General features: G+C 42.1%; 1 protein-coding gene across 1 annotated transcript in view; it reads left to right on the top strand.

The window, feature by feature from the left end:
• dync1li2 (dynein, cytoplasmic 1, light intermediate chain 2) overlaps positions 1 to 19,085 on the top strand; it is a 139,926-nt gene that overhangs the window by 107,791 nt on the left and 13,050 nt on the right. The window contains exon 12 of the mRNA XM_073070436.1: positions 18,066 to 18,185. Within this exon, the coding sequence (XP_072926537.1) occupies positions 18,066 to 18,185 (120 nt within the window). The remainder of the gene's footprint in view (positions 1 to 18,065; positions 18,186 to 19,085) is intronic.

Here is a 19,085-nt window from a genome sequence, read left to right as displayed (position 1 = left end):
TGGAAGGTCATGTTTGACAAACCTTATTGAAGTTTTTGAAGAAGTTACGAGGAATGTTGACGAGGGTAAGGTAGTGGATGTAGTCTATATGGACTTCAGCAAGGCCTTTGACAAAGTTCCACATGGAAGGTTAGTTAAGAAGGTTCAGTCGTTAGGTATTAATGCTGGAGTAATAAAATGGATTCAACAGTGGCTAGATGGGAGATGCCAGAGAGTAGTGGTGGATAATTGTTTATCGGGATGGAGGCCAGTGACTAGCGGGGTACCTCAGGGATCTGTTTTGGGCCCAATGTTGTTTGTAATATACATAAATGATCTGGATGATGGGGTGGTAAATTGGATTAGTAAGTATGCCGATGATACTAAGGTAGGAGGTGTTGTGGATAATGAGGTGGGTTTTCAAAGCTTGCAGGGAGATTTATGCCGGTTAGAAGAATGGGCTGAGCGTTGGCAGATGGAGTTTAATGCTGAGAAGTGTGAGGTTCTACATTTTGGCAGGAATAATCCAAATAGAACATACAGGGTAAATGGTAGGGCATTGAGGAATGCAGTGGAACAGAGAGATCTAGGAATAACAGTGCATAGTTCCCTGAAGGTGGAGTCTCATGTAGATAGGGTGGTGAAGAAGGCTTTTGGAACGCTGGCCTTTATAAATCAGAGCATTGAGTACAGAAGTTGGGATGTAATGTTAAAATTGTACAAAGCATTGGTAAGGCCAAATTTGGAATATTGTGTACAGTTCTGGTCACCGAATTATAGGAAAGATATCAATAAATTAGAGAGAGTGCAGAGATGATTTACTAGGATGTTACCTGGGTTTCAGCACTTAAGTTACAGAGAAAGGTTGAACAAGTTAGATCTCTATTCATTGGAGCGTAGAAGGTTGAGGGGGGATTTGATCGAGGTATTTAAAATTTTGAGAGGGATAGATAGAGTTGACGTGTATAGGCTGTTTCCATTGAGAGTAGGGGAGATTCAAACGAGAGGACATGATTTGAGAGTTAGGGGGCAAAAGTTTAAGGGAAGCACGAGGGGGTATTTCTTTACTCAGAGAGTGATAGCTGTGTGGAATGAGCTTCCTGTAGAAGTAGTGGAGGCCAGTTCAGTTGTGTCATTTAAGGTAAAATTGGATAGGTATATGGACAGGAAAAGAGTGGAGGGTTATGGGCTGAGTGCGGGTAGGTGGGACTAGGTGAGATTAAGAGTTCGGCACGGACTAGGAGGGCCCGAGTGGCCTGTTTCCATGCTGTGATTGTTATATGGTTATATAAAAGCAAAACACTGCAGATACCAAGCATCTGCAATAAAACCAGAGAATGCTCAAGTACTCAGCAGGTCGTGTGGCATCTGTAGAGATGTTGTGAAGATCAAAGACTTAACAGTAAATACCACAGCAGCCCTGCACATTGAAATTAGGAGAGCATCAGAGAGGGAGTTGCCTTTTCCACTGTTAACCTGCTGTGGATCTGTAGTTACACAGAATTCTGGAGAAGCTCAGCATGTCAGGCAGTATCTATGGGCATTTTGGGTTGAGACCCTTCATCAGGATTGGGAAGGAAGAGGAATTCAGAAGGTGGGGGGCAGACCAAGTGATGAAGGTTTTCAACTTTGTCAGTTTGATCATTTATTTATTTAGAGATACATTGGGGAACAGGCCCTTCCAGCCCAACGAGCCACGCCATCCAGCAACCTATCGATTTAACTTACCCTAATCACAGGTCAATTAACAATGACCAATTGACCTGTTAACCAGTACATCTTTGGAAATTGGGAGGAAACCAGAGCATCCAGAAGAAACCTACACTTAATGGGGAGAACAGACAACCTCCTTACAGACGGCACTGGAAATGAGCTCTGGATTCTGATGCCCCAAGCTGCAACGGTGTCGCACTAACCACTACGCTACACTACCGTGGCACCCATGGCAAATGTTGTAGGAACCTACCTTACTTATTAAACTTTAAATTCTTGAGGTTTCTTTAAGATGGTTTGCAGGGTACAGATAAATTCTGTATGAGGTGGGATTAATTTCATAGCATAAGGAGTGAAAGCAAGAATACATCACACAGCTTGCTGTGCCATTCAGTGAGGTTATCCATGATCTGTTATATTGGTTCCACTTCCCCATGCTAACCCCTGTATCTTTTAATTCCATCCCTATTCATCAGGAGCGACCATGGATCTTGTGCCCTAGCTATCATAACATAAGAACATAAGAGATAGGAGCAGGAGTAGGCCAATCGGCCCCTCAAGCCTGCTCCGCCATTTAACAAGATAATGGCTGATCTAATCTTAACTCTAGTTTTCACCGAATCCCACAAGGCAACAGTGCCAACCAACAGGGCACCATGCCGCCCATTTTATTTTATTATTCATCCCGCCCAAACCCATGTGATCACCCGGGAAAAAAAAAACCCAAGTTGCCAATTGAGGAGAAAAAATCTGGAAAATTCCTCTCCGACCCATCCAGGCTATCGAAAACTGTTCCAGGAGATCACATGGCTGATCTAAACCTAGCCTCATGTCCACTTAACTGCTCGCTCACCGTATCCCCTAATGCCATTTTTATCCAGGAAAATGTCTATCTCTGTTTTGAATTTATTGAGTGTAGTAGCTTCCACAGCTCTCTGGGGCAGTAAATTCCACAGCCCCACTATCCTCTGAGTGAAGAAATTTCTCCGCATCTCAGTCCTGGAACGGCATCCCCTTATTTTAAGATTATGCCCCCTAGTCCTAGTTTCACCCATCATTGGGAACATTCTCCCCGCATCCACCCGATCAAGCCCCTTCACAATCTTATATGTTTCAATAAGATCGCCTCTCATTCTTCGGAACTCCAATGAGTAGAGTCCCAATCTACTCAACCTTTCATCATACATCAACCCACCCATCCCCGGAATTAACCTAGTGAACCTTCTCTGCACTGCCTCGAGAGCCAGTATGTCCTTTCTTAAATATGGACACCAGAACTGCACGCAGTACTCCAGGTGTGGTCTCACCAATACCCGGTACAACTGCAGTAAGACCTCCCTGTTCTTATACTCCATCCCCCTAGCAATAAAAGCCAGCATTCCATTGGCCTTCTTGACCACCTGCTGCACTTGCATACTAACTTTTTGTGTTTCCTGCACCAGGACCCCCAGATCCCTTTGCACAGAAGCACTTTCCAGTTTCTCTCCATTTAGATAATAACTTGCTCTATTATTTTTCCTGCCAAAGTGCAAGACCTCGCACTTGTCAGTATTATATTTCATCTGCCAAATGTCTGCCCAATCACTCAGCCTATCTATGTCCCCCTGCAGGGTTTCAATGTCCTCCGCACTCATTACACTCCCTCCCATCTTTGTGTCATCAGCAAACTTCGATACGTTGCACTTAGTCCCTTTCTCCAAATCATTAATATAGATTGTAAAGAGTTGGGGTCCCAACACCGACCCCTGCGGAACACCACTAGTCACCAACTGCCAGTCTGAGAATAAACCATTTATCCCAACTCTCTGTTTTCTGTTAGAAAGCCAATCCTCCACCCATGCCAGAATATTATCCCCAATCCCATGATTTTTTACTTTAAGTAATAATCTTGCACCTGCTGTTGCCCATGCAGCCAGCTTCCCCCTCTCCACACTGCTGATGAATCCAGAGGAACAGCAGAGACCAATACAGCTTGGCACCAGTGGCATTGCAGGAGTTGCCAGTCAGTGTTGAACTCAATGTAGGGCTGCCTCAGGGACTCCAGCTCCAGATTTTGTCTCAGGGTCCTGAAGCTTTCCCCATGATCAGGTATAACAGCATGGCAGTGGAGGTTTGAGATCAACATCTTCCTTCTCCTAGATGAGCTGACTGTCCCATCTGCCCAAACCAACCAATTTTAATGCACCAGTACCCGCCTTTGTCCCTTCTCCTGCCAGTAGAAACTGTTCAGCTGGGCTTAGTAGCTAAATTGCACGTGTAGGGCAGGAGCTGGACTTGGATGTCAGAGGTTATTTGAGACGCATGTTGTTGGGAGCATTTAATAGGCAGTGGGAGCTTACTCCCCCCTGCCCCGGGCTATGACATCCTGAGGAATCATTAGCTCCACTGGTGCTGGCGGTGGTGTAGTGGCATCAGCACAGGACTTCGAGACAAGTGGTCCAAGGATCGAATCCAGCTGGCTCCTATCTGTGCTGAGTTGAGTGTCGGATGAACAACGGCTTCATAAAAAACAAACAAAATGCTAAAGAAACAGCAAGATTGCCACCCAGTGTGCCACAAGGCACAGAGAGGAATGATAGTTCAATTAATGTCCCAAAACCAAACAAGGACCACGATAAGACCATTCAATCTGACTTTGCCACTTCCAAGTTTCAATCTGATCTGAACTCTATTGTACCTTGCTTATCTCCACAAGAATATTGTAAAAGAAACTATAAAGCTCATCAGTAAAATTTAAATTGCTACCACCCTTCTTGTGAAGATGGTTTGCCTCACAACCACCCAGCTGGAATGTCCTCACTCCCTCAGTGAGCTTTTCTCGTTATCTGAACAAGAGGGCAAGCCCCTCCATCCCTCTTGCAAAGGAGGAAATAGTTTCCCTGTAACACTAATAATTTTACTTAATCAGATAATGAAACATTCTCATGTACAAGGGAATGCAAGTCTTGTTCTCCAGCTTGATGCTTTAAGCACATTTGCTCTAGGTCAGAGATTCCCAACCTTTTTAATGCCATGGATCCTTACCATTAACTGAGGAGTCTGGAGACCCCATATTGGGAGCCCCAGCTCTGGGTAGAGTCTCGCTAAGCTTTTACACAACATCAAGCGCTTCATTCTGTATCATTCTTTTAGTAATTTACTTTTAAATTTTTTGTACCTCTCCAGTAACTTTGAGGGATCCTGTATTTTCAGTACAGATATCTGAAGCTTGCTGGCCTCTGGAGGCTCAGTTCATTTTGTATGACCACCACCTTCTGTTTTTTATTTATATATATAATTTCCTGCGTGGTTTAATTTTGATCTGATTTGAAGCACACGGTGACGAGACACACATATCCATCCACTCTTCATCTGCCCTCGAAACAGTAATATCTTTTCACAAGCAAGAGATCTCATTAAAAATCCTGAAGATAGCCTCTGTCTTAGATGATTTTTGAAAAGTTGTTCAACTCACTGCATTGCTATTTACATACACACTGGAAAGGCAGTCGGGTACATGTGCATTCTGAACTTTGTAGTTGATTTAGGGTTCCTGATTTCAAGAAATTGCAGGGAAACATTAAACTGATGTGCGCTCGGTTGAACCAGGCTCCATCAGGTGGCTGTGTAAAAACAAACAACCGTGTGGTACTGGGGAAGAGCAGATGATTCACCCCGGGGCAGAGTCATTATTGAAGTATGAAGTCGCTAACACAGTGGTGTCTGTGGAAGTTTGTGTTGTATGTACACCTTTAACAAACTGGCCGTACTTCAGAAAGGTGTTGGATTGTCTATGAAGTAGTCTAGGATGTCCTGCGGTGTATCTTAATGAAAATCTGTATAGGACCACATACTCACATAAAGGAATGAGGCAGTGACTACACTAAACTGAGTGGAGCTGCTGTGCTTCCAATTTGGAGAATACAAAATCTGCTTTCATTTGTACTGCTGTTCTTCTGGTTAGGGGAGTTACTTGCTTATTTTGGAGTGTCTAAGTGCAACCAGCTGCCCTTCAGTGTTGGGGAATATTCCTGGGGCTTCTCCTGGGAGTTCTGGATCCCTGATGTAGTGCAAGTACTGAAGAAATATTAATAGCACTGAGAGCAGATCTGGAAAGTCACAATTGCCAGAACTGGTATGGAGGGGCCACTGCACAGGATTGGAAAAAGCTGCAGAAAGTTGTAAACTCACCCATCTCCATCATGGGTACAAACAAGCTGGATGAACTCAGCAGGTCGGGCAGCATCCGTTGAAATGAATAGTCAATGTTTCGGGCTGAGACCCTTCGTCAGGACTTTTCTGCAATATGTTTTGAGACTTGTAGTTGGCACAGGCATTTCCTTCATTTTCACTGCTTTTCTCGGCAAAAAATGACATTTGTTTTCTGAAACTAGCCTTCATTTGCTCAATGTCATCTTTCCTTGCTTGCCCAGTAAATAATCTGGATATTTAGTGTGGATTTCTTGTTAAAACACAGTGATGCTGTTTCTGTTTACAAATTTGAACAATCCCATCTGAAAACCTGCGTGTGCATGGAGATGATCTAATACAGTCGGCCCTCCTTATCCATGAGGGATTGGTTCACGGTGGTCTTTTGGACCCAGCGGATTCCCGGACCTTATTTAACCTGTCTCTGTGTGGTGGACATTAAGACCCGGCGGAGCTCTGAATCCGCAGTGTTCCTGTTCATGAAAATAATCACGATCGTGATTGAAAATAAAGTGGAAATAATAAAGCATTCGGAAAGTGGTGAAACGCCATCAATCATTGGAAAAGCGTTAGGCTACAGTCGGTCAACGATTGGAACAATTTTAAAGGATAAAGTGAGAATAATGGAGCATGTGAAAGGCCCTGCCCCGATGAAAGCTACAATTATTGCTAAGCAACATAGTAGTTTAATTATTGAAATACATACATTTCTTAAGTGTTTTATATTCATAGAAAGGTAAAATATATACTTTATACTAAGACAAACGTTTGATTAACTGACACTAAATAATACCAGATGTACCTGTTCCGTCTTAGTAAGAGAGCTTCCAGGTTTTTTCAATCCCAATTCATGATAACCTACGCACATCCTCCCGTATACTTTAAGTCATCTCTAGATTACTTATAATACCCAATACAATGTAAATAGTTGTTATACTGTATTGTTTAGGGAATAATGACAAGGAAAAAAAGTCTGTATATGCTCAAACAATGAGTGCTGGAGAGAGAACTTCCGGGTTTTCTCAATTCGCGGTTGGTTGAATTAGCGTATGCGGAACTCGCGGATAAAGAGGGCTGACTGTACATATTAATAAGGTAGTCTGCCTTCCCGTCATTTGTATATCCCAGTGTTTGGTTTGGAACAAAACGAAACCTGGGGCCAGTGTAACAAGACACCATGCATGTCCATCAGTGTGGTCGCGTGAAGCACTCAGAAGAAGGAAAAATCGCTTGCGGGCTGGATAAGCATCGTATCCCAATAGTTGCTCGTGGGCCGGTCAAAATACCTTCATGGGCTGGATCTGGCTTGTGGGCCGTAGGTTGCCTACCCCTGCTCTAAGGAATATAATTATCTATCTTTGTCACATGCACATTGAAATGTGCAGTGAAATGCATTATTTGCATCAAAAACCAATATAGTCTGAGGCTGTGCTGGGGCAACCCACGAGTGTTGGCATGCTTCCAATATCAACATAACATGCCCACAACTTACTAACCTTGAATGCAGGTCTTTAGAATGTGGGAGGGAAGCCACACCGTCATGGTGGGGGGGAGTCATACAAACTCCATACAACAATAGTGCTGGCCACTATGCCAAAGTGTCTCTATTGAAGTGACTTGGCACTTTCTTACTACTTTGAAATTTGGGAGATGTAATCTCTTCATACAATGGAGTGGTTATTGGAGTGTCATGGTTACCGAGCAAGGCTTAAGAGTTTGGAGTTCAATTCCAGCGTTGCCTGTAAGGAGTTTGTAGTTCTTCCCATGACCGTTCTGGTTTTCGCCAAGTGCTCTTCAGACAGTCCAAAGACATAAATGGTTAGTAGGTTAATTTGGCATTGTAAATTGTCTTTGGTTAGGATAGGGTTAAATAGGTGGGTTGCTGGGCAGTGCAGCTCAGTGGGCCAGAAGGGCCTGTTCTGCACTGTCTCAGCAAATAAAATAATTAAATAATTATTTTAAAGGGAAGTCAAAGTACGTGTGTGTAGGGTGTGAAAGAGGTGGGGTAGCAGTTAGTGTGTATAGAAGACACAGTTCACTCTAGACCAGATGATCAGAATGACATCTTTCTGTGCTGTAAATTCAGAGTAAAGTGTCTAAATTGGCAAGTGATCTTAGCATTCTGTGGTTCATTTGATTGCATTTCCTTCCATTTACTGGCAACATCTGAAATTAAATCATATCCATGACAGCTGCTTTGTACATTTGCTCTTGACACATTCTTCTGCAGAGCAAGGGAGACTGGGAATTATATATCTCAGTACTGGCAATAACCTTTTTTTAAACTTTAACCACATTAATATTTTTTTAAGAAGACAGTCTTTCGTTCATTTCTTGCACATTAGTTTACAATTCTTCTGTAAAATCTGTTTTGCCATTGCGAGGAATCAATGCCAGAGAAGTCCTGACCACTGTCATGTCTGTGAGATCAGACTGAGGTTTAATGGAGCCTATCTGTGTTTTTCCCTGAATTCTCAGCCATTCACTGTAAAAACAACGGTCATGTATGTACCATATTCAAACCCGAGATTAATTGTCTTGCAGGCATTCACAGTAAATAAAAAGAAGCAAAAAAGAATCAATGCAAAACTGCACAGAAAGATGGACAAACAGCCAATCTGTAAAAGACAAACTGTGAAAATACAAAACGAAAAGAATAATAGAAATAAATAATCAATCAATATTGAGAGCGTGAGATGAAGAGCCTTTGAGAGTGAGTGCATAGGTTGTGGGAACAGTTCAGCTTTGGAGTGAGTGAAGTTATCCCCTCTGGTTCAGCAGCCAGGTTAAGGAGTAATAACTGTTCCTGAACCTGGTAGTGTGGGTCCTCAAGCTCCTGTACCTCCTTCCTGATGGCAGCAGTGAGAAGAGAGCATGGCCTTGGATGTTGGGAGTTCTTGATGATGAATGCTGCTTTCCTGTGACAACAATCATTGTAGATGTGCTGAATGGTGGGGAGGTCTGGACCTGTGATGGACTGGGCCATATCCACTACTTTTTGTAGGATTTTCCATTCAGGGGCATTGGTGTTTCATACCAGGCTGTGATGCAACCAGTCAGTATATTTTCCACCGCCATGGAAGTTTGTCAAAGAAGTTACATCAAAGTACAAAGTAAAATTGTATTACAGTACATACATGTCACCACATACAACCCTGAGATATTTTTTCCTTTGGGCGTACTTAGTAAATCTTAACAGGATCAAAAAAACAACAAACTGCAAATGCGGATATAAATAAATAGCAATAAATAACAAGCATGAAATAATAAGCTAGTTCTTAAAGTGAGACCATCGGTTGTGAGAACATCAGAAATAGAATGAGTGTAGTTATCCCATTTTGTTCAAGAGCCTGATGGTTGAGGGGTAGTAACTGTTCTTGAACTTGATGGTGCAAGTCCTGAGGCTCTGATGGCAACAGTGAGAAATGAGCATGGCCTGCGTGTTGAGAATTTTTGATGGATAGATAGATATTTTATTGATCCAAAGGACATTACAGTGTCACGGTAGCATTTCAAGTGCACAGATATATAAATATACAAATATTAGAAGAATAAAAAATAGAAAATTAGAAGAAAGAATAAAAAATGAACTACCCCAAACAGTCCAATGCTACTTTTCTATGGCAACATTTCATGTAGATGTGTTCAATGGTTGAGAACGTTTTACCCGTGATGCAAATAGGTCAGTGGATGATGGGACTATTGTTTTTGTTTGCTTTTAATTCTGTACAGAGGGAGCTCAGGGAAACCGGCATCAAATTCCCTGTGTGTGTCCTCATACTTGGCAATAATAAAGGATTCTGATTCTGATGTACCGAGCCAGATCCACTTACCCTTTTGTAGCATTTTCAGCTGAAAGGCATTGGTGTTCCCATACCAGTCTGCACACTCTCCACTATATCTAAAACCAGGCTTTAGATGTTTCAAAAAGAACAGGGAGGGAAGCAAAAGAGGTAGGGCATGGCATTGTCAGTCAGGGACAGTGTCACGGCTGCAGAAAAGGAGGAAGTCATGGAAAGATTGTTTTCTGAGCCAGTGTGGGTGGAAGTCAGAAACAGGAAAGGGGCAATAACTGTACTGGGTGTTTTTTATAGACCCCCCCCCCCCCCCCAATAGTAACAGAGATATCAAAGAGCAGATAGGGAGGCAGATTCTGGAGTGGTGCAATAATAATAGGTTGTTGTGATGGGTAATTTTAACTTTCCTAATATTGACAGGCATCTCCTTTGAGCAAGGGGTTTAGATGGGGTGGAGTTCGTTAGGTGTATTCAAGAACGTTTTCTGATGCAAAATGTAGATAAGCCAACTAGAAGAGAGGCTGTACTTGATCTGGTATTGGGAAATGAACCTGGTCAGGTGTCAGATCTCTCGATGGGAAAGGATTTTGGAGGTAGCAATCACAGCTCTCCTTTGCCATAGCGCCGGAGAGGGATAAGAGCAGACAAATTGGGGAAAAAATTGAATTGCGGTAGGGGGAAATATGTTCAGGGAATATTTGCATGGTGTTCTGCATCCAGAGACAGAGAAGCAGTTTCAGCGACAGGTTGCTATCGATGCAATGCTCCTCAGACAGGATGAAGAGGTCAATACTCCCCAATGCCATTAGGCTTTACAATTCAACCACCAGGAGTAAGATATGTTAAAGTGCCGGGGTTGATTGTATTTAATGTATCTAAGTAAACTACTTAAGAACTTTTTAAAAGCTATTATTAATGCTTTTTGAGAGAGTGATTTAGATGCATATCATATTTTTACTGAGTTTAAGTATTGTATGTAATTAGTTTTGCTATAACAAGTGTATGGGACATTGGAAAAAATGTTGAATTTCCCCATGGGGATGAATAAAGTATCTATCTATCTATCTATAGGTATGTTCCATTGAGGCACAGAAAGGATGGTAGGGTAAAAGAACCATGGTGTACAAAGGATGTAGAAAATCTAGTTATGAAGAAAAGAAAAGCTTACTAAAGTTTCAAGAAACTAGATACTATAAGAGCTGTAGAAAATTTCAAGGTTGCCAGGAAGGACCTTAAGAATTGAATTAGAGCTAGAAGGGGCCATGAGAAGGCTTTGGTGAGCAGAATTAAGGAAAACCCCAAGGTGTTCTACAAGTACATGAAGAGCAAGAGGATGAGCTGTGTGAGAATAGAACCAATCAGGTGTGATAGTGAAAACGTGTGCATGGAGTCGGAGGAGATAGTGGAGGTACTTAATGAATACTTTGCTTCAGTATTCTCTAGGGAAAAAGACCTTGGCAATTGTGGGGATGACTTACAGAAGACTGAAATGCTTGAGCATATAGACATAAAGAAAGAGGATGTGCTAGAGCTTTTGAAGAGCATTAAGTTAGCTAAGTCACTGGAACCAGATAAGATATACCCCAGGCTACTGTGGGAAGCAAGGAGATTGCTGAGCCTCCGGCAATGTTCTTTGCATCATCAATAAGGATGGGAGAAGTACCAGAGGATTGGAGGATTGCAAATGTTCCCTTGTTCAAGAAAGAAAGTAGAGATTACCCAGGTAATTATACAAACCCCATTTCCAGAAAAGTTGGAATATTTTCCAAAATGCAATAGAAACAAAAATCTGTGATTTGTTAATTCACGTGAACCTTTATTTAACTGACAAAAGTACAAAGAAAAGATTTTCAATAGTTTTACTGACCAACTTAATTGTATTTTGTAAATATACACAAATTTAGAATTTGATGGCTGCAACACATCAATGTTTACCATTGTGTTACATCACCTTTCCTTTTAATAACACTTTTTAATCGTTTTGGAACTGAGGATACTAATTGTAGTAGATTTGCAATTGGAAATTTTGTCCATTCTTGCTTGATATAAGACTTCAGCTGCTCAACAGTCCGTGGTCTCAGTTGTCTGATTCTCCTCTTCATGATGCGCCATACATTTTCAATAGGAGATAGATCTGGACTGGCAGCAGGCCAGTCAAGCACACGCACTCTGTGTCTACAAAGCCACGCTGTTGTAGCCCGTGCAGAATGTGATCTGGCATTGTCCTGCTGAAATAAGCATTGACGGCCCAGGAAGAGACGTCACCTTGATGGCAACATATGTCTCTCTAAAATCCTAATCTACGCCTCAGAGTCAATGGTACCTTCACATACATGCAACTCACCCATGCCGTGGGCACTGATGCACCCCCATACCATCACAGATGCTGGCTTTTGCACCTTTCGCTGATAACAATCAGGATGGTCGTTTTCATCTTTGGCACGGAGAACTCGATGCCCGTTTTTTCCGAAAACTAGCTGAAATGTGGACTCATCTGACCACAGCACAGGGTTCCACAGTCTTTTGGTCCATCTGAGATGAGCTCGGGCCCGGAGAACTCCCCGGCGTTTCTGCATAGAGTTGATGTATGGCTTCCTCCTTGCGTAATACAGTTTCAAGTTGCATTTCTGGATGCAGCAACGGACTGTGTTAAGTGACAATGGTTTTCCGAAGTACTTCCGAGCCCAGGTGGCTATAACTGTCACAGTAGCATGACAGTTTCTTAGGCAGTGCCGCCTGAGGGCTCGAAGATAACGCGCATTCAACAATGGTTTCCGACCTTGCCCTTTACGCATTGAGATGTCTCTGAATTCTCTGAATCTTTTCACAATATTATGTACTGTAGATGTTGAAAGACCTAAATTCTCTGCAATCTTGCATTGGGAAATGTTCCTTTTGAACTGACTAACAATTCTCTCACGAATTGTGGCACAAAGGGGTGAGCCACGACCCATCCTTGCTTGCAAAGACTGAGCCTTTGATAGACGCTACTTTTATACCCAGTCATGATACCTCACCTGCTACCAATTAGCCTGCTTAATGTGGAGTCTTCCAAACCGGTGTTACTTGAATATTCTGTGCACTTTTCAATCTTATTTTAACTCTGTCCCAACTTTTGTTGAGTGTGTTGCAGCCATCAAATTCTAAATTTGTGTATATTTACAAAATACAATTAAGTTGGTCAGTAAAACTATTGAAAATCTTTTCTTTGTACTTTTGTCAGTTAAATAAAGGTTCACGTGAATTAACATATCACAGATTTTTGTTTCTATTGCATTTTGGAAAATATCCCAACTTTTCTGGAAATGGGGATTGTAGACCATTGAGTCTAACTTCAGTGGTGGGCAAGTTGTTGGAGAAGATTTTGAGAGGCAGGATTATATTTTTTTTCAATGGATGCTGCCTGACCTGCTGAGTTCATCCAGCTTGTTTGTATGTGAGGATTTATGAGCATTTGGAGAGACATAATCTGATTAGGGATAGTCAGTATGGGTTTTGTCAAGGGCATGTCGTGCCTTACGAGCCTAATTGAATTCTTTGAGGATGTAACAAAACGCATTGATAAAGGTAGTGTATCTGGATTTCAGTAAGGCATTTGATGCGATCCCCATGCTAGACTCATTCAGAGAGTGCGGCATGGGATCCAAGGAGGGCTATGCAGTAAGGAAATTCTAGGCAGTTTCTAGCTAAGTTACATGGTCAACACAACATTGTGGGCTGAAGAATAAAAACACAAAATGCTGGCAGAGCTCAGCAGGCCAGACGAGAGGAGGAGGTAGTGACGACGTTTCGGGCTGAAACCCTTCATCAGGAGCTGTAGATTGTGGGCTGAAGGGCCTGTAATGTGCTGTAGATTTCTATGTTCTATGTTCACACATCCATAGAAGTTTTTTTAAGAGATTCAGTAAGCATCAGCAGAACCCACCCCACCCTCCAAACTTTGCTCACACATTCTTCAGTTCAGGCTGGTAAATCACCTCTTGTGACTGATCAGATTACCGTAGATTCCAGATTTTAAGCCGCTACTTTTTTCCCACATTTTGAACAGCTTTGAACTTTGCGGCCTATAATCCGGAGTGGCTAATGCATGATTTTTTTTCATGCCGCCTCGTAAACATTTTGCCTCATAACAGTAGACCAATAAAATTGATGAGTAGTTCACAGAGGTCCAATGAAATTGTACGATAAATCAAGCGCACTTTCACAATTAAATTATTGTAAATCAGTCATTTGTACTCCCCCTCATCAACATGGAAAACACTCGAAGCATTGTGCTGCCTTATGGCATACTTAGTTTATAATATTTTCGCTTAGTAATTCATTTTCTAGTTAAAGTTAGAAGAGTTTTAACTATTTGTTTTCTGTACTACATCGCGGGATGCTATGACGTCACACCCGGTTTTGCGGTGTCTTGTGGGAAAATGCCGGTTTGCGATAAACGGAAAGGGGGGGGAGCGCATTACGCGAGCGGCTTTGGATCTGAGCGAACGCTGCTTTTAAATGCCGTTTGCGATAAACGGAAAGGAGGGGGGGAGTGCATTACGCGAGCGGCTTTGGATCTGAGCGAACGCTGCTTTTAAATGCCGTTTGCGATAAACGGAAAGGAGGGGGGAGCGCATTACGCGAGCGGCTTTGGATCTGAGCGAACGCTGCTTTTAAGTTAAAGGTGATCAATAACTTTTCCTGGTAGGCTGTAGTATATATATTTTTTACCAGTCGTTAGGAGATACTGGAATGTTGTTCAGTAAAGAAGTATACGCAACGTATTTAAAAGTAGCCGCGTTACGGGCACGGTTCGAAAAAAAGCATTTGCAATATGTATTTGTTTTTGTTACCATATGGATTTAATTAAAAGTTAAAAAATCCTCACGTGTAATATCTTTCTGTGTAAATATCTCATATTACAACGTGGGACACCTGCGGCCGAAAATCCGGTGCGGCCTAAAATCCGGTGCGGCCTTTACAATTAAAAAATTGATTTTATTTCTAAAATTAGAGCCAGCGGCTTTTAATCAGGTGCGCTCTGTAGTCCGGAATCTACGGTAGTTTAATTAGATTCATTCACATGTACATCAAAACAGACAGTGAAATGCATCATTTACTCCAATGACCATCACCGTCCAAGGATGTTCTGGGGCAGTCCACACCAATATAGGACGCCCACAATTTGTTAACTTTAACCTTTACAACTTTGGAACGTGGGAGGAACCTGGAGCACCCAGAGAAAGCCCATGCAGTCATGAGGAGAACATATAAACTCCTTAAAGACAGCAGCAGGAATTGAACTCTGATCTTATAGCAGGCATTGTAAAGTGTTATGCTAACCACTATGGTACTGCGCTACCACAAACTGACAGAGCAAACTTTTAGGCACAGTTTTGACAAATGGGGAAAATAGGTCAGCATTAGTGGGGAAGTTCTACTGAAAATATTAAATTGGACTTAAAGACATTGAGGGTTCAAGCTTCCAAATTTTAGCCGAGCTTGACATTAGGGGAATTGGAATGGTCATGGATTTAGTTCACGGATTGAAGTTGGCTGTGGATATCAGTGAGAGAGCACTTCTGATTATTTAGATCATAATCCTATTGGGTTCACATAGTTATGGAAACAGACTCAAAATAGGAGTCAGAGATCCTAACTTGGAAAAAGGCCAACCTTACCAGAAGGAGAAGTGATTTAATAAAAAGTGGATTGGAAGAAAAATCAGTGCACAAAACAATGAGAGGCATTTAAGGGGAACGTTCAAATGAGCCAGGGTAAAGATATTCCCAAAAAAAAGTGCCGGGTACCCCTCTTGAACCTCCTGAATCTTCAGAGAGGATATAGTTCTTTTTAAAAATTTGGTTAAATGTTTGCAATAAAAATGTACAGCTTAATATGGCAGAAAGTTCAGAATGTAGATTAAAGAGATTAACTTTGTCACATGTACATCGGAACATTGAAATGTGTTGTTTATGTTGTTATCAAATCAGTAAAGATTGTGCTGGTAGCAGCCCACAAGAGTTGCCATGCTTTTGATGCCAACCTAGCTTGCCAACAACATAATAACCCTAATCCGTGCATCTTTGGAATATGAGAGGAAGCCCACACAGTCACAGGGGACAGTGAATCGAACGCTAATCACTAAAGAGACGTGCTAGCCAATATGCTACAGTTCTGCCCTAGAGTAGGATGAGATAGATAGATAGATAGATACTTTATTCATCCCCATGGGGAAATTCAACTTTTTTCCAATGTCCCATACACTTGTTGTAGCAAAACTAATTACATACAATACTTAACTCAGTAAAAAATATGATATGCATCTAAATCACTATCTCAAGAAGCATTAATAATAGCTTTTAAAAAGTTCTTAAGTCCTGGCGGTAGAATTGTAAAGCCTAATGGCATTGGGGAGTATTGACCTCTTCATCCTGTCTGAGGAGCATTGCATCGATAGTAACCTGTCGCTGAAACTGCTTCTCTGTCTCTGGATGGTGCTATGTAGAGGATGTTCAGAGTTATCCATAATTGACCGTAGCCTACTCAGCGCCCTTCGCTCAGCTACCGATGTTAAACTCTCCAGTACTTTGCCCACGACAGAGCCCGCCTTCCTTACCAGCTTATTAAGACGTGAGGCGTCCCTCTTCTTAATGCTTCCTCCCCAACACGCCACCACAAAGAAGAGGGCGCTCTCCACAACTGACCTATAGAACATCTTCAGCATCTCACTACAGACACAGTGTACATTTGCAAAGAAAGTTGAAGATCTGAAGATGTTTGTATAGAGAGCAGGAGAGTAACTATGGAAAGCATAGGGTCTATTAGGGAACTAAACCGTAATCTGGGTCTGGGAATGTGAGGCTCTTAGTGAATACTTTGTTTTTATAAAAGGGGTAATTGTGATATTGTAGATAAGGAGGAAATCTGTGATTATTGGCTTGGGTAAGCATCGTATGAGAGGGAATATTAAAGTGTCTTTGAAAGTGAATAAGTGTAATGCATGCCAGATTGTTAAAGATGCAAAGGAGGACACTGCAGAGTCTCTCTGATCATTTTCAATTCCTTTAGCTACAGCAATGGCGAAGGAGAATTTCTTTGTCTTGTGTAGTCTCTCAGGATGGAGGATGACTTGTTTCCACGTTGGTTCTTTGAGCCTTAATGTCACTGAGGTCAGTGGGATGGGAGCTGCCTGATAGGGCAGACAGATGGGGAGCTTGAGGTGAGGTCTTGTTGGAGTTTACAGTGGGCTTTAACTGCTGACATTCTGTTCCTGGTAATGTTCTGAATGCCTCATCTCCATTTTGTGTGGTTACGAGCCAGGGTGTGGGTGTTACATCTTTTTCAGAGGCTTGAGACCAGTTTCGAATTTCTTCTGCTTTCCCTCTGTGAGAGTTCAAGAGAAGTTTGGGTAAGTGCATGGTTGGGAGGGGTATGGAGGACTACAGACAAGGTGCAGGTTGATTGGAAAAGGCAGAATAACATTTCAGCACAGACTAGATGGGCTGAAGGTCATGTTTCTACTCTGTATTGCTCTATGACTGCAAATATACTTGGTGGTGAGATGAGGCTCCTGGTATCTTTAAAAATATATAAATTGTTGGTGATTTTATTGAATGAGCTTGATCTGTACATATTGGCTGCCGTGTTTCCTCTATTACACTAAAACACAAAACTGCAAGTAATTATAGACACAAAACTCTATAGTACAGAAACAGGCCCTTTGGCTTATCCAGTCCGTGCTGAACCATTTAAACTGTCTAGTCCCTGCATCCGGACTATTGCCCTCCATACATTACCTATCCAAACGCCTCTTGAATATTGAAATCAGAATCGTGTATAGCACTTGCACTCTGGCTGTTTGTTCCACACTCACCACCCTCTGAGTGAAGAAGCTTCCCCTCATCTTCCTCTTAAGTATTTCACCTTTCACCCTTAACCCATGACCTCTAGTTGTAGTCTCAGCCAACCTCAGTGGAGAAAGCCTGCTTGCATTTACCCTACCTACTGTATACCCCTCATAATTTTGTATTCTATCAAATCTCCCTTCAATCTACATTCTAGGAGTAAATGACTAAACTATTCAATCTTTCCTTATAACTCAGGTCCTCCATCCCAGCAATATTATGTAAATCAGTGACCAAGCTGCTTTGTTTTACTGTGTTTTTTTCCTCTTGTTTCTGTGACCATACTTTATCAGTGTGAGAGAGTCTGTGATGGTACATCAGTGAGTGTAAAAGAGCTGGTTTGGAGAGGAACACAAACCACACAATAGTAATGCATGTCCATTTATCTTTCCTGCCAAACTGCTTTCACAGGACAAACTGTCATTTCCTGTGGCGCACCTCCTCGGTGTATAAGGTGTGCGTTCAGCTCTAAACATTGAGTTGTTTCTTCTGATTCCAGGTCCTGCTGCTGCGAACGAAGGAGTGCTGGCCAACTTCTTTAATAGCTTATTGAGTAAAAAGACTGGTTCCCCTGGCAGTCCTGGAGCTGGAGGCGTACAGAGCACAGCCAAGAAGTCAGGTAAGACCTTGGCACCTCTAGGAGGCTTCGGGCTGAAGACGCTACCTTCAGTTACAACATCACTGCAAAGACTATGAGGCATGAGAGCACAGTTAGGCCATTCAGCCCATTGAGTCAGCTTCAACATTCAATCATAGCTGATTTTGAATATAGAACTATACATGGCTTTCAGCCCATGATATTTTACTGACCTTGTCTAGGATCAATCTAGTCCTTTACTTCCCCCGTTGTCTTCCATTTTTCTTTCATCTATGTGGCTAAGAGTCTGTTAAATGTCTCTAATGCATCTGTCTCTTGACGGATGCACCTATCCTATCAGTGTAATAAAAAAAAACCTTCCTCTGACACCCTCCCCCTTACTTTGCTCAAATCGCCTTAAAATGGTGTCCCCTCATATTAACATTCATTTTTTAAACCCTCTCAGCCTTAGAGTCCTGCCTTCTCCCAGTAACCTTTGATGCCCTATTAATCAAAAACATCTCAAACGTCTGTTTTAAATATACCCAATGACTTAGCCTCCATAGCCGTGTGTGGCATTGAATTCCACAGATTCACCACCCTCTAGCTAAAGAAATTCCTCCTCATCTCTGGTCCTAGAGGAATCATCCTTTCCACATCCACTTGATCTAGGCCTTCCATAAACAAGAGGGGCATTTGCCTTCACTCTTGTGGGAACAATCCATCAGTACAGCTGGGGAGAGTTTGAAGGGGTAATTAGGGGGTAACTCAAATGGTCGATAACTGAGATTCATTGGTTAACAATAAGGTGGCTGATAATAAGGGTTTTTGATCAGGATTTTGTTCCCAGAGCAACGGCCCCCAAGTTCTACAAGATGATCAGTGTACAAGAATTGCTGTGGGTTGTATACAAAGCAATTCCTGTTGATATTGCATATACAG

The sequence above is a fragment of the Hemitrygon akajei genome, chromosome 17 (genome assembly GCF_048418815.1).
Source record: "Hemitrygon akajei chromosome 17, sHemAka1.3, whole genome shotgun sequence".
NCBI classification, from domain to species: domain Eukaryota; kingdom Metazoa; phylum Chordata; class Chondrichthyes; order Myliobatiformes; family Dasyatidae; genus Hemitrygon; species Hemitrygon akajei.
The sequence above is the reverse complement of the archived record's forward strand: the minus strand, read 5'-3'. Positions and strand labels throughout refer to the sequence as shown.